General features: G+C 37.9%; 1 protein-coding gene across 1 annotated transcript; it reads right to left on the minus strand.

Annotated features, from left to right (window-relative positions):
- Window positions 1-4795: 4795 nt before the first annotated feature.
- Window positions 4796-12443, minus strand: LOC120434397 (up-regulator of cell proliferation-like). The gene is given in 5 exon segments (XM_039602465.1): window positions 4796-6472; window positions 6474-9487; window positions 11355-11418; window positions 11507-11562; window positions 12312-12443. Coding segments are annotated over 4 exon segments (4761 nt in total). The 5' UTR covers window positions 11513-11562; window positions 12312-12443.
- Window positions 12444-12956: the final 513 nt, after the last annotated feature.

Here is a 12956-nt window from a genome sequence, read left to right on the forward strand (position 1 = left end):
GAAAATAACTTTCTCATAAAAATACGGTTATTTTCAGTAATGACAATACAGTTTGTTGCCCTAATTTTACATGGGATTTTGCCTTTTTCAAGTGCTTTTAAACATTAAATTAGGAACATTTTAATGTGATTAAGCACCTATTCGAGCACCGTTTATGCACCGGCACCGTTTTAAAAGTACCGGTTTGGCACCGGTATCGGATAAAACCTAAACCAAACCCACCCCTACACAGGAGACTGAGCTGATGGCTGCTGAGCAGGAGATTGAACTAGAGACTGAGCAGGAGACTGACTGTGGTGGGAGTGGAGCAGGTGGTGGAGTAGCTGACTGAGCTTCAGGCCGGAGTGGTGGATGTGATAAAAGAGGGGCTGGGACACTGACAGGCAGAGGAGCAGGCTCAACGAAAACAGTTTCTCCTTGATTAGTTCTCCGGTCAGAGTGAACAGGTGAAGTAGAAGACCCATTTTTATTATTATCTTCTGCCACAAAAAACACGGCCCCAGAATAAACAGTCCTAAAATTGGAAAAGTGTCTTTCTCACTCACCACAGCCGTCTACTCTGAAATCCCGGGGTCCAACTGTGGCGTTGTGAGTGCGGTCTCCACTGGCACTTCAAAAGTTCTTTTTTTGTTGCTTATATTTAATATTCAATATACATCTTGAACATAGTCTCATAGTCTCAGTTCTTATCACTTTTTTTTGTGTGTGCCTGTCCTGTTCTTTAGCAATCAGAATTGTTGTGTGACGGCCAGGAAAAATGCCCAACGGATTTATTTTTTCAAGTGGAGAAAATATGCCAATGCCATATTGTTCCACTTGATTAATCTATATTAGAATTGTTTATATATTTTACTTTAAGTTATTACAAATTGGACAGACAATTATACAGAAAGGGAGAAAGAGAACACAGGGGAAGTGGGAGCAGTAAAAGAAGATACTGAAAAAATCCGTTGGATCACCTGTTAAAAGAAAACAAACAACAAGACAACAACACAATATGAAGACAACATCCTAGATACGTGTAAGTAACAGTAAATATTAAATATTGAATGTTATTCAGCAGCACACGGGACCAACAGTGCACAATATGCTTTAAGGTAGCAGCCAAGGAAGTTTATGTATGTATATAGTTTATGTATGCAAGCACCCTTGTGTACACCTGTGTGTGTGAGTGCGCTTAAGTTCAAAAGGTTTCTCCATGTAAGGATCTTCTAGAGGGTGTGGGGAGCCATAGCCATACCCCAACTTTTCTTTCACAGAGATTTTATTCTGGCATGGCACCATGAAAGATGGACATCCATTCGGCAGGACACTAGTCTTATAGACAGCTACAGTAGGCTTGTGAGCCCTGTTGATGCAAATTTCCCCAACTATCACCCATCCCGCGCAAACGGAGCATTGTAGGGGCCGTTAATTTGTTGCCTTACTTTGTGAACAAGTATGAGATCTCTTCCCAGTAAGATCAAAATCTGTGCTTCAGGATCTATCTCGCACTAGGCAGATCTTAGCACAAGATGTTTTGGTGGTCTGTATCTGACACTGATGCAGGAGGCGACACTTCTGGGAGTGTAGTCTCCCGATGAAGAGCAGTGCAGTGCTTGTCACTCTCACATTCATTGCATTGTAGGTTCATGTGACATTCCCTGGCAACATGAGTAACTGAGCAGCACATAAAGTACCGTCTGTGGTCCTTCAATAAATTCTTGCATTCCATGAGTGGTTTTGCTTTAAAGGCTGTACATTTTTCCAGAGGATGGGGTTTGTCGTGAAGTGGACAGTGCTTAGCAAGATCACATGCACCTCTCCTACCCATTTCTTCTCTATATACGGCATTAGAATTAGCTACTGTACATGCATTTCTCTTTCGAACAGCTATGGCAGTTCTCCCTCCATCATGATTTACCGTGGGTTTTTCATTTTGATTATAACCACGACTGCCATTTGTCAAAACAAAACTGAGATCGAACAGCAAAGGCAGCTGTTTTTTCAAGTTCCAAATCTCTCTAGATCTGCCTCAAGAGTAGCCTTTTCTAAATCCAAATTGGCCTTATGTTCTTTTATTTCAAGCACCCTTTGTGCAAATGTCACCCTGGTGCGTGCAGCTTCAGTGATAGCTCTGGCTTTTGCAGCGGTGCTGGCTACTGAATGCTTTGAGGAAGAAGTGCGCTTGGAGCTGGATACCGATGACACTTTGTCGTCCATTTCACCATTCATAACTATGCTGGAGAATCCCTCTGACGAATGTGGTTTTTCACTGTACTGTTCTCTCTGTACATAGCAATCATGTTGAACTGACATCAATGAACTGGAATGAAACTAGAAAAACACATAAAACAAAACTCTTAATGGATTTTCATATAATCAGCAGGTAAGTATAGTTAGGCACTAACATATTAGACTACAAAATAAATATCATGCAGATATACAATCTGATATTAATACAATGAAAAATAAGCAGGTAGTGGGTGAGCATACACTTGTATGGACTCCTCTGATTATTTTGGATTTAACACAAATGATTTAAAAGGTCATGCTTTACCTGCTGTTCTTTGCACTTCCTGCTTCCTGTCTATGCACATGTCAAAATAAAAGCTTTCCTGTCTAACAAGATGTTAAAATAAAAGCGTCAACATTTTGTGATATATAACAATAAAAATACAATTTCCACTTATTTGTCTCATTGGCATATGAACATATTCAAAACAGAACATCCAGTGTGAAAAGGCCTAAAGCCTCAAACTATGTATGATATAGTTTGAGGCTAAGTTGAAGCTAAGGATAAGTTGCAGTTTATCAGTTTTGTTTTTAGCACATCAGTGAGATGAAGTGTCAAAAATAACCTGCAAACATCCGGTGAGCATGATTTGAAGTGGTTTAGTAATGTGCTGCAACACTCTACACACTCTCTACAATAGGCCCAAGTTGACGGTGCAATAAAAATGAGGCCCACTTGTGATAACATTCTACACGCATACAACTGGTGACAGGAGTGATCTTGCTATTACTAAGTGATCAATACATAAAACAAAGAAATTACCAATACAGAAGCACTCCACTAACCACTGAGATTCCTTTAGACCAGGGACAAGGGCCAAATGCAGCCCACTTTGATCTCAAGTGATCCATTCTGGTAAAACAATAAAATAACAGGTAATATTATAACTTAAAAATCCTTCCCTTTCTTTAAGACTAAAGACATGAAAGTCTGTTGCAGGGACATTCACATGGACCACATGAAGATTTTTTTAAAACGCTCAGACTGTAGGCCATAAAAGACACTGTTTACCGCACTCCTTTACACGTTTCTTAGGCTACGTTCACACTGCAGGTCTTAATGCTCAATTCCGATTTTTTTGATCAAATACGATTTTTTTGTCTGCTTGTTCACACTACAAATAAAATGCGACATCAAACGCGCTCTAGTGTGAATGCTCAAAGTGGCCCGCATGCGCAAAAGAAGATGTCACACACAACGCGCTCTGTTTAGACCCAGAGCAAACAATATTGTTTGACTGATGGCCCTTAATATAAAGACTTCAGACTTTACGTTTCCCAATTTTTGCTTTAAGATATTTTGTTATTTACATAATAATGTAGATAACCTAATAATATCGCATAGGGTAAAAAAAAATCGGATTTGATGCACTTTCGCCTGCAGAACGTAGCCTCAGAGAACACAAAGTATAGTATATAAATATTTTTCCTATTTAATGAGGAGTTCATTTATTTTTTAAAAAAAGATAATAATAAGAATGAGAAGTCAAGATAAATACATGTGATTTTAATTTTTTTTTCACATTTATCGATCTGTTGTCGCTTCAATTTACAGAACATGAAAGTCTCAGTATGTTACACGCCCCACCAGAGAAAATAAAACACTGGACATACTGTATGCTAACACAAAAGAGGCATATGTATATATTTCCTTCTTCCCTGGGAAGATCAAATCACAACCTGGTGTGCCTCCTCTCTGTGTATTGCACTTTAGTACACAGGGAACTAGTAGTCACCCACACTGGGAAAAGATGGGCTGAGGACACTGAGGAGGGTCATGTGAAGGACTGTTTTGACTCAACCATGTGGGAAGTGCTTTGTGATGACCACAGGGAGGACATTGATGGCCTGGTGGATTGCTAAACAGATTACATCAAGTTTTTGTAAATAACACACAGTTTGATCCACAGTTTGCAATTAGTTATAACTGAGTGACTTAACTGATTAACCTGATTTATGGATCACACCAGATATAAAGTGATATAAAATGCACAATTCTGATCTGATATGAAAGAATCTCAAATTCAATTTTTAAGTAAGAAAATCACATATTGTAATAAAAACTTTTATCCTCAGATGATAGTTTAAAATATTGAAAGTGTAAAGATTTGACACCAGATTCCTCAAAGAAAAAAAATACTTAAAGTCTTTTTCATTTTTTAACTTTGTTATTGAAAAAGTAAGAAAGTTATACCAAAAATCTGATAAGAAAGAAAATGAATCCATTATAATTTGATTTTAAAAATCCCTAGTCGATAATGGCATGCATTTTATATGTGTTTCTTATAACACCTTGAATGAATTGTAAATTAAACATTAACATTCACAAAACATTTATTAAATTTGATCAGATTATCATTCATTAATGTGTTAAATGCAAACTCAGGTCACCAACAATTTTTGGTTATTTTTCTGTGTACTGACAGCATCTTACTTTTGTTTAATAAAATACTGAGAAGTGTTCTTCAGTCTCACAAACACAACATCTGTTCTTCTGTACAGAAGAATTATATGAAAAGTATTAAAAGTAGTTACTTGATGTTAAATGATTCTTTGAGACTTTTTTCGGCCTGATCTTTTTGATTTTATGCCAGGATTTTGGGATGTCAGCAGGTGCTGCTTCATATTCTTTGGCAAAGTCATTGTTGTATTTTCTCATTAAATATTTCCAGTAGTCTGATGCTTCAAGGCTCACATCTGTTTGAATATTCCAGTCTTTATAGATTTTCTTGTAGTTCTTATAGGAGTGAAATTTATTGTTTGTATCACTGCTACGAAATTTTTTGTCACTAACAACCAGAGACGAGCATATTTCAGTGACAAGTGTTTTTGTGTCGACCCATCTGTATCTACCCAGACCCTCTGGCCTGTGCAGTGAAGCAAAGTGCTCAGTATGGGCTATTCCTCCTGCATCACAGGGAGCTTTGCAGAATGGACACTGTTTACCACAACCAATCAATTTGTTGAAAAGCTCATTCTGTGGCTGCACATGGAGATTTTGTAGTTTAATTTCAAAGGTAGATTCTTTAAACTCATTTCTAAGAGTTTCTGTCATGTCATTCACAGATGTTGTGAGACAGTCAGCAAACTGTTCCTTGTCAGCATTGTTCAGTATCATGAAAGCACCAAGAGCATTCTGGGTAATGACCAGTTTATCACCGAGTTCTTTGCAAATACCTTCAACAAATGCCTTCAAATCATCACTCTCTCTAGTTTTGGCCTTGTTGATGGCAGAATTTATGCTGTCAATACATGACCGCAGATGTCGGTCCTCAAACGCAAACACTGATGACTCATTTGAGAAGCGCTTCTTTATTTGCTGAAGTATCCATGACTTTGCATACTTCTCATATGAGCAAATATAGGTCACATAGTTTCGAAAATGCTCCTTGTGAAGCAAATCCAGTAAAATTGAATACTGGAAGGACATTCTTGTGCTGAACTCTCTGAGTTTCCTCATTTCATCAATAATATCAGGACCCAGGGAGCGATTAACAAAGTCTTCAACGGCAGGTTTCAAACATCGATTTGTGAATTCTTCTGCTTTCTTCTGACACTGGTTTCGTTCATGAAACACATCTTTGAAATCTTCATGAAACTTTTCCTTGTTTTTAGTCAGACACCTGTATGGATCATTTTCTTCTATGAAATCTTCGTGCATTTTCTGAAACTCTCTGGCTGCAAATCCACAGATGTGCTGTTTTAGAGAAACTTCAAACTCAATATTCATCTTAACATTTTCATTATTTTGGAGAGTCTCATCAGTCTTGTGAAGGATCTCCTGGATGTAAGTTTCATGGTAATTGTTTCTTCTTTTCACTCGTTCATTCACAAAGTCTGTGCAAATATTTATCATCCTGTCAGCCAGATGTTGTGCAGCCATTATGTGATCCTGACCAGTAAAGACCTTGTTTGCTGTGTGTTTAAATCTGTTGAACCATCCTTCAGGTGTACATTTGAAAGACTCTTTTCCACAATCTTGTAGACTCATTTCACTTAATAACTCATTTGCACCCCCTCTGTGTTTCAGATTTTCTCTCAGACAGTGGGACACATTGTCTGTGACATTTTTTGTTTTTTGTTCAGAGAAAGACAGTTTTTCTAAAGTTTCACTCCACATCTTCTCAAACTCTTTGTCCAACTCTGCGCCTGTCATTTGGACTTCTTTCTTTCGACATTTATCAATTAATGCACGCACTGCTTTTTTTTTCAATCTCTTTTGTATGATTGTCTTTGATTTTATCAATTTCTGTCATTCCCTGTCTGATTCCTGCTGCTGCTTCAAGCTGATGCATTACACCATTTTCTATATCACGACGAAGGACCTTTACACTGTTTGAGAATTCCTCTTTGTATCCTTCAACCAGAGACACATGACCCTCTGTTTGCTCAAAATATTGTGTCAGATTGTTCAGAATCTTTGTCTCCCATGTAGACAGCACTGTGGTGGCGTCACTTTTCAAAGATCTGAGAAATTCTCTCATGTCAGATGTTTCAGATTTTGCGGCAATAGTACCAAAATTGGAAATTTTTGTTTCTGCATTTCTTACCCAGGTGTACATTTCTTTTCTAAATTCCCACTCCCATTTATTGAACTCTGTGCAGAGCTTCATGTATGCATCAGCTACGAGGCTGTTTCTGAAGCTGAAGATGAAGTTTTCATGCTTTACTGCATTCCACAGACTTTTCACCCACTCTTTAAACTCTATGATATTATTAGCAGATGACTCACAGTTTCTCAGTAGTTGGATGATGTTTTTCTTGAGCTCATATACAGCCTCACTGTATCCTGCATTAACTGGTGCCATTGGTGGGTTTCCATTCCAGAGTCCAGGAATGTACCAGTTCCCGGTGTCTGGACTGTACTCCATCACATCAGTGAAGTTCTTATTCTCCTCTTTCTTTTCCATTTTGGCTGCTGCCCGAGTCATCTCATTTAATTGTTTTAGAAGCAATTTCCTGTCTCGTAAGTTCTTCTCATGGGCTGAAACATCCGACACATTCTGGTGAACAAACTGACATTTAGGCTTTTTGCCCACCTCCTTCATCCTGAGAAAAGCATGCACAACTATTTGTAGGATGTCTTTCATTTCTGTTAAATTCTCCATTGCAATGTTGACTATGGTGACATCACTCAGCCCCACAACAAGTGTTGCAAGCTCATTGTCGTGCTCATAGCTGTTGTCCAGTTGTGCAAGTTCTGGTGACTTTAAGCCCTCAGTGTCAATGATCACCATGAAGTCACAGTTTAGGACTTTTCTCATGTCTTCATTGATTTTGATGAGCAACATAAAGGCACCTCGAGTACATCGACCACTGCTGACTGCAAACTGCACTCCAAACATGGTGTTAAGGAGAATGGACTTTCCTGTGCTCTGAACTCCAAGAACTGTGACTACCAGTATCTTTCTGTTTGGAGACACCAGGTCACTGAGCTGAGAGAGAACATCACTCACCCATCTGAGAGGGATGTTGGATGCATCTCCATCTACAAGCTCAAGAGGAAATCCATCAAGCAACAACTCTGCACACAGTTTGGGCAGATGCTGAAATTGCTGACGTGATCTGTGTGTTTCTGGAAGAGACAGTGAAGCTTCATAGATCTGACCCATTTCACGGAAGAAGTGTTCAATCCCCAGTGAGCTGTTAGAAATTTGTCTGTCAATTTCTTTGATCTCCTCTTTGTTCTCAGAGTTCTTGCATTTTTCTTTATATTTCTCCCTGAGTTCAGACAGTCTTACACGAGACACATTATCGAGGTTCATTCGCATCCATTTCAGGAAATAAAACCTCTCTGTTCCTGGGCTTGATATCCCAGTGATGAAGTTTGTCATAGCCGCTGACATCTCATAAGAGTTCTGCTTTTTCCGCAGTTCTTCTTTCTGTTTCTGAAGATCACTTTTGTAATCTTCTATATTTTTAGACTCAACATGTCGAAGTCGAAACTCTTCCTTCTCTAAGCACGTCAATGTTTTCCATATTTGGCCTTGTCGGGGAAGCTGATCTTCTTTGTATTTATGGATGTCTTGAATCCCTGCAGTGATGGTTTTTGCATTTTTCTTTGCAGTCTGGCACTCGGGAGCGTCTTCATCAACTAGGATTCCCAGTTCATGAGCAACTTTGACCATCTTCTCTATTTTCATCTTCAGCTCTGATTTCTCAACCACATTTCTGACTTTTTTCCTCAAATCTTTTACAAAGTTTGCATCATTTTTCTTATTTGTCTTAATAATGTTGTTTTTAGTGAAATCCAACTCAGATGCTACTTTTTTCAAAGACTCTAAATTGAAGCGCTTGCTCTCACAGTTTCCCACCAAGAAGATCTGTGCTTTGTGGTTTTGACTTTTAAGCAGGTTGATCACAGACTCAGACTCAGAATCCAAATGGTCAAAGAAGACAAAAACTGCTGCAGATGTCTGACACAAAAAGGAGTATTGTGTTTCAAATGAAGCAATGTCTCCACGAAGGTTAGCTACAGCCACTGGCTGACTGAAAATATCGATGTTTGTGTTTCCACCAGGAAGATACCAAGTAATTTCAGTCAGTCCATTGGAAATTCTTCTTGGACTGTCACCACACTCCATGTTGTGGTGAACAAAAGTGTCGTGGTACTGCTGAGCATTGCTCAGAAGCTTATTGAGAATCTCTGACTTGGACAAGGAGCACTCACCCAGTCTGACAAAAGAGACCATTGGAAGTTCAGAGAGAACGATTCTTTCTTCAATGAAGCCCCTTGACTGTGAAAGAGACTGAGGTCTGTACTTTTTAACAATGTCTCTCATGGCCCACAGCATGAGTGTGCACTGTTTTGTATCACAATTGGGAAGCAGCAGAGGGACTGAGAACTGACACATGGACATTTTTAGTGCCAATTCCTGCTGTAGAAAACCATCAGAACACAGAAAGACAGTAGTGATTATGTCGAGGGGATTCACAGTGTCATCTGTGTCAATCATATCATCAAAATCTGCATCTGTACTCCCTGATTCATCATCACTGTTTGACTCGCACTCTGGTGTACATTTCACATTTATAGAAGTGACATTAAACATCATTAGTTTTTTCAGAAAATACCATGGAAGGTCTGAGTTAAACTTGGCAGGTTCATCAGTGATGGACTTCTTATTGATCTCAAGTACTCTCCTGAGTGATAGCTTTTCTCTGTAGTACTGTTTTAAGCCCAGTTCTTCCAATAAGCACTCCAGTTGTTTCACTGTGGATAAACAGATCCTTGTTACTTCTAAAGAAACTGTAGGTTTGTTAATATTATAAATCCTAGATCTAAAATGAATGACCTAGTTCACACAAAAACCTAACTATCTTTGTCTGATCTATTGGACCCTCTATGAGGGCCTATTCAAAATACAGCTCAGGCCAACATTTTACCATTTGCCTTTTCATATTAATCATATGCAACTTTCATGCCGTTTTCAAGTCTGGCTTTATCATTAGATTTTGTGCTATGTATCATGTTATTGAGATTACAGTATTATTCTTCAACATTTGAATTACACACACTTGTAATTCCATTTGTTCAAGAAAAAAATCAGATAATGCGCAAAACATAAATAAAAACAAAATATAATGATCTCCTATACCCATATTTAATTCACAATAGATCATAGAAAACATATCAGATGTTTCAATTTTGATCTGTGGGCCATCAAGTCTTTGACCCAGTGCTTTATTTTACATTGTCAGTTTGGTTCATAGGTTGCTTATTATTTAAGTTTTCACCTTTGTGTTTTCCTTCCTTTGCTTTGTCAGTTTCTTTTTGTTTAGTGCAGTTCTCTGTGTTTCTCTCCTAGTTATTTTAGCCTTCTTCTGACAACTTGTTTATCAAACTGTTTGATTTTGGAACTGCTTGACTGTTGTGTATTGTGTTAGTTTTTCTTCCAGTGTCACATTACTCTGATTTGATTTAAGTGTGTTTAGTTCCCCAGCTAGGTGTTATTTCCCATTAGCCTCTTTTTTAAGGTCCTGTTGGTCACCAACAAGGCTTTGAATGGTTTGGCGCCTTTTATATTTCTCTGCACCACTATGTTCCATCCCTTGCTCTCCGATCTCAGGATACTGGCCTTTTAAAGGTTTCTAAAGCAAGAAAAAAGACTATTGGGGAGCGTGCTTTTCCTTTTTGTGCCCATCTTTGTGGAACAACCTCTCTCAAAATACTAGGGCGGCATGCAATGTGGAGGGTTTCAAAGCTAAGTTTAAGACCCACTTGTTCACCCTATGCTACGTGTCTTAATACTATGCCTAACATTTTTACTGGTTCTTATTGCTGTTCCCTTTTGTTTTATTATCCTCTAAACTGTATTCTTTTTTCTGTATTGTTTTTATTTATTTATCTATCTTTTTTTATCTTCAAATAGCTGTTCAGCACTTTGTGTGATAATGTTTTATAAATAAAGTTGTTATTATTATTATTATATGAATATTCTGATATTGATACATCAATATGTTTACATATCCACTGTTATGTATCCCACATGTATTATCACAGTAGGGCTGCTGTAAATTGAATAACTAGCAGATGTCAGTACTTCCAAATGAGTTGTTGAACGGGTCTTCGTGTAATCTGCCTTTTGGCAAAGCAGTTGGTTGGAAAAGTTTGCCACATTCATGAGGGCTTCATCACACCATCACCACCCAGACAAAACCTAGATCCGTCACACATTCTAGATGAGGAGTTGAGATTGGAGTTTGTAAGAATCTCAAATATTTCTACAAAGAATTATGACTCTCTACCATGACCTGAATTGCTGACAAATACCCCCAACTGCTTCAGTCACCAATAATTTATTAATTTAACTATTTTTTTTTAACTATTTAATCCACTTCTTTGAGTAATCAGAACCCTCCCTTGCTACAGCCAGCCAGCTCTTCCACTGAGCCTGTCAATCCCTCACATGAGCGCAAGGGTACTGTGTTGTTTGAGCCTGAACTTGAAAGTTCTGAACCAGAGTTGGAAGGTCCCACACCACCAACATTCAATCTCTCATGTTGCCTGAGCTTTTGGGTCTCCCAGTTGTCTCCTAAGCATCCCAATTGTTCTGGAATTGTTGTTAATTTTTACTTACTTGTAGGGGTAACAGCAGACTGATTTTTGCTTTTGTTCTTCATGTCTTCAGGAGCTTGACTAGACTTATAAAATAACAAAAATACACATAAAAATCTATTGTTGCAAGCACAACATGTAGTGAGGGCAAAGTTTCTTTTTCATAAATTTTACCTCCATTGTTGGCACAGACTCTAATACTTGCTCCAGGTTGTTCAGTATGTTTCTCTCTGAAAGTAATGAGAGGCAAGCATTTAGCTAATTTGAGCACTTTCATAAACTTAAACATAAAAACCAAATTAGTGAAGTTGGACAGAAAACACTGAGTACGATTTTCCTACTTCACAGTATTTGCTGTTTAGAGTAGGCATTCTCATGGGTGTGTCCATGTCACGTTAACAATAGCTAGAGGTTGTCAAGCCACGGTTAGAAACCATGTAGGTAACTTTTAACAACTCGTTTATCATGTTAGTAATGAAAGGATTGACAGAGAGGGGAACTGCCATGTCAGGTTTAACCAAACAGACAAGTCTCCACCAACACTATCAGATGTTCATTTCTCAGAAATCATTTGGTTGACTGAATGTTCAAAGTTTTTCCATTATGCCGCCTTCATTTTTAATGGGTATTTAATCCTGCTGCAGACACATACAGTTAACAGTGTCACACTGTGATCAAGACTTAATTCAGCTGCGCTTTCTTGTCAGTATATTTTTATATTTTCACAGATATGGGGTCCTCACACAACAGCCAATGCAAACTTGTCATTTTATAGATTAATATGCATTTCTGTAGATTAAACAGTATATAAAAAGAATTAGAACAACCTTGACCTGCACCTCTTACAGCAGTAATACTGATCCATAAAAACACTGATCGTGGAACAGTTTTCTGTAGCTTTGTGGATCGATTAGTTAGTTCTTTGGTCGTGCACATAACAGAAACATCACTGAAAAAAGAACAGCATTAAACTCCCTACCTTTAGAGAGATGTCAGTCTAATGCTGTAATCCAATATTTTTCTTTCTCCAGAGTACAGGCAGTAAAATTACTGTCCTATTTTTGTACACAAATCCCCTCCTTTAAGTATTTGCGGCAGTGTAGTACAGTAGGGATTCTGACCACTCGTTTTGTAGTGTTAGGTAAACACTTTCACTTTCACTCAGGATCATGTGATTGTTTGTAAAGCTTTTTAATTTAAAATGCTTCAGTGCAAGACTGTTTTCTACAGATCAGCAGAGATGGCAAGGGTACAGACTTTCTTTACCTGAGTAGAAGTACAGATACCCATGTTAAAAATACTGCAGTAAAAGTTGAAGTACTGAAGCAACTTCTTTACTCAAGTAAAAGTGAAAAAGAACAAATGAATGTACTTAAAGTAAGAAAGTAGAAAGTAGCTTCTAAAGGACTACTACTAACCATGTTTTTTTTACAAACGTAAATGATTGTTCATTTATGTTTACATTAATAAAGTAATATTAGCATATGAGAATACAAATATTAGAATCTAAATTCTAATTCCAAAGAATGTACTCATTTTAATCTGTTATTCAATTCAATTCAATTTAGTTTCATTTAAATAGCACCAAATCACAACAAAAGTCGCCTCAAGGCGCTTTATATTG

The sequence above is a fragment of the Oreochromis aureus genome, linkage group 3 (assembly GCF_013358895.1).
Source record: "Oreochromis aureus strain Israel breed Guangdong linkage group 3, ZZ_aureus, whole genome shotgun sequence".
Taxonomy (NCBI): Eukaryota; Metazoa; Chordata; class Actinopteri; order Cichliformes; family Cichlidae; genus Oreochromis; species Oreochromis aureus.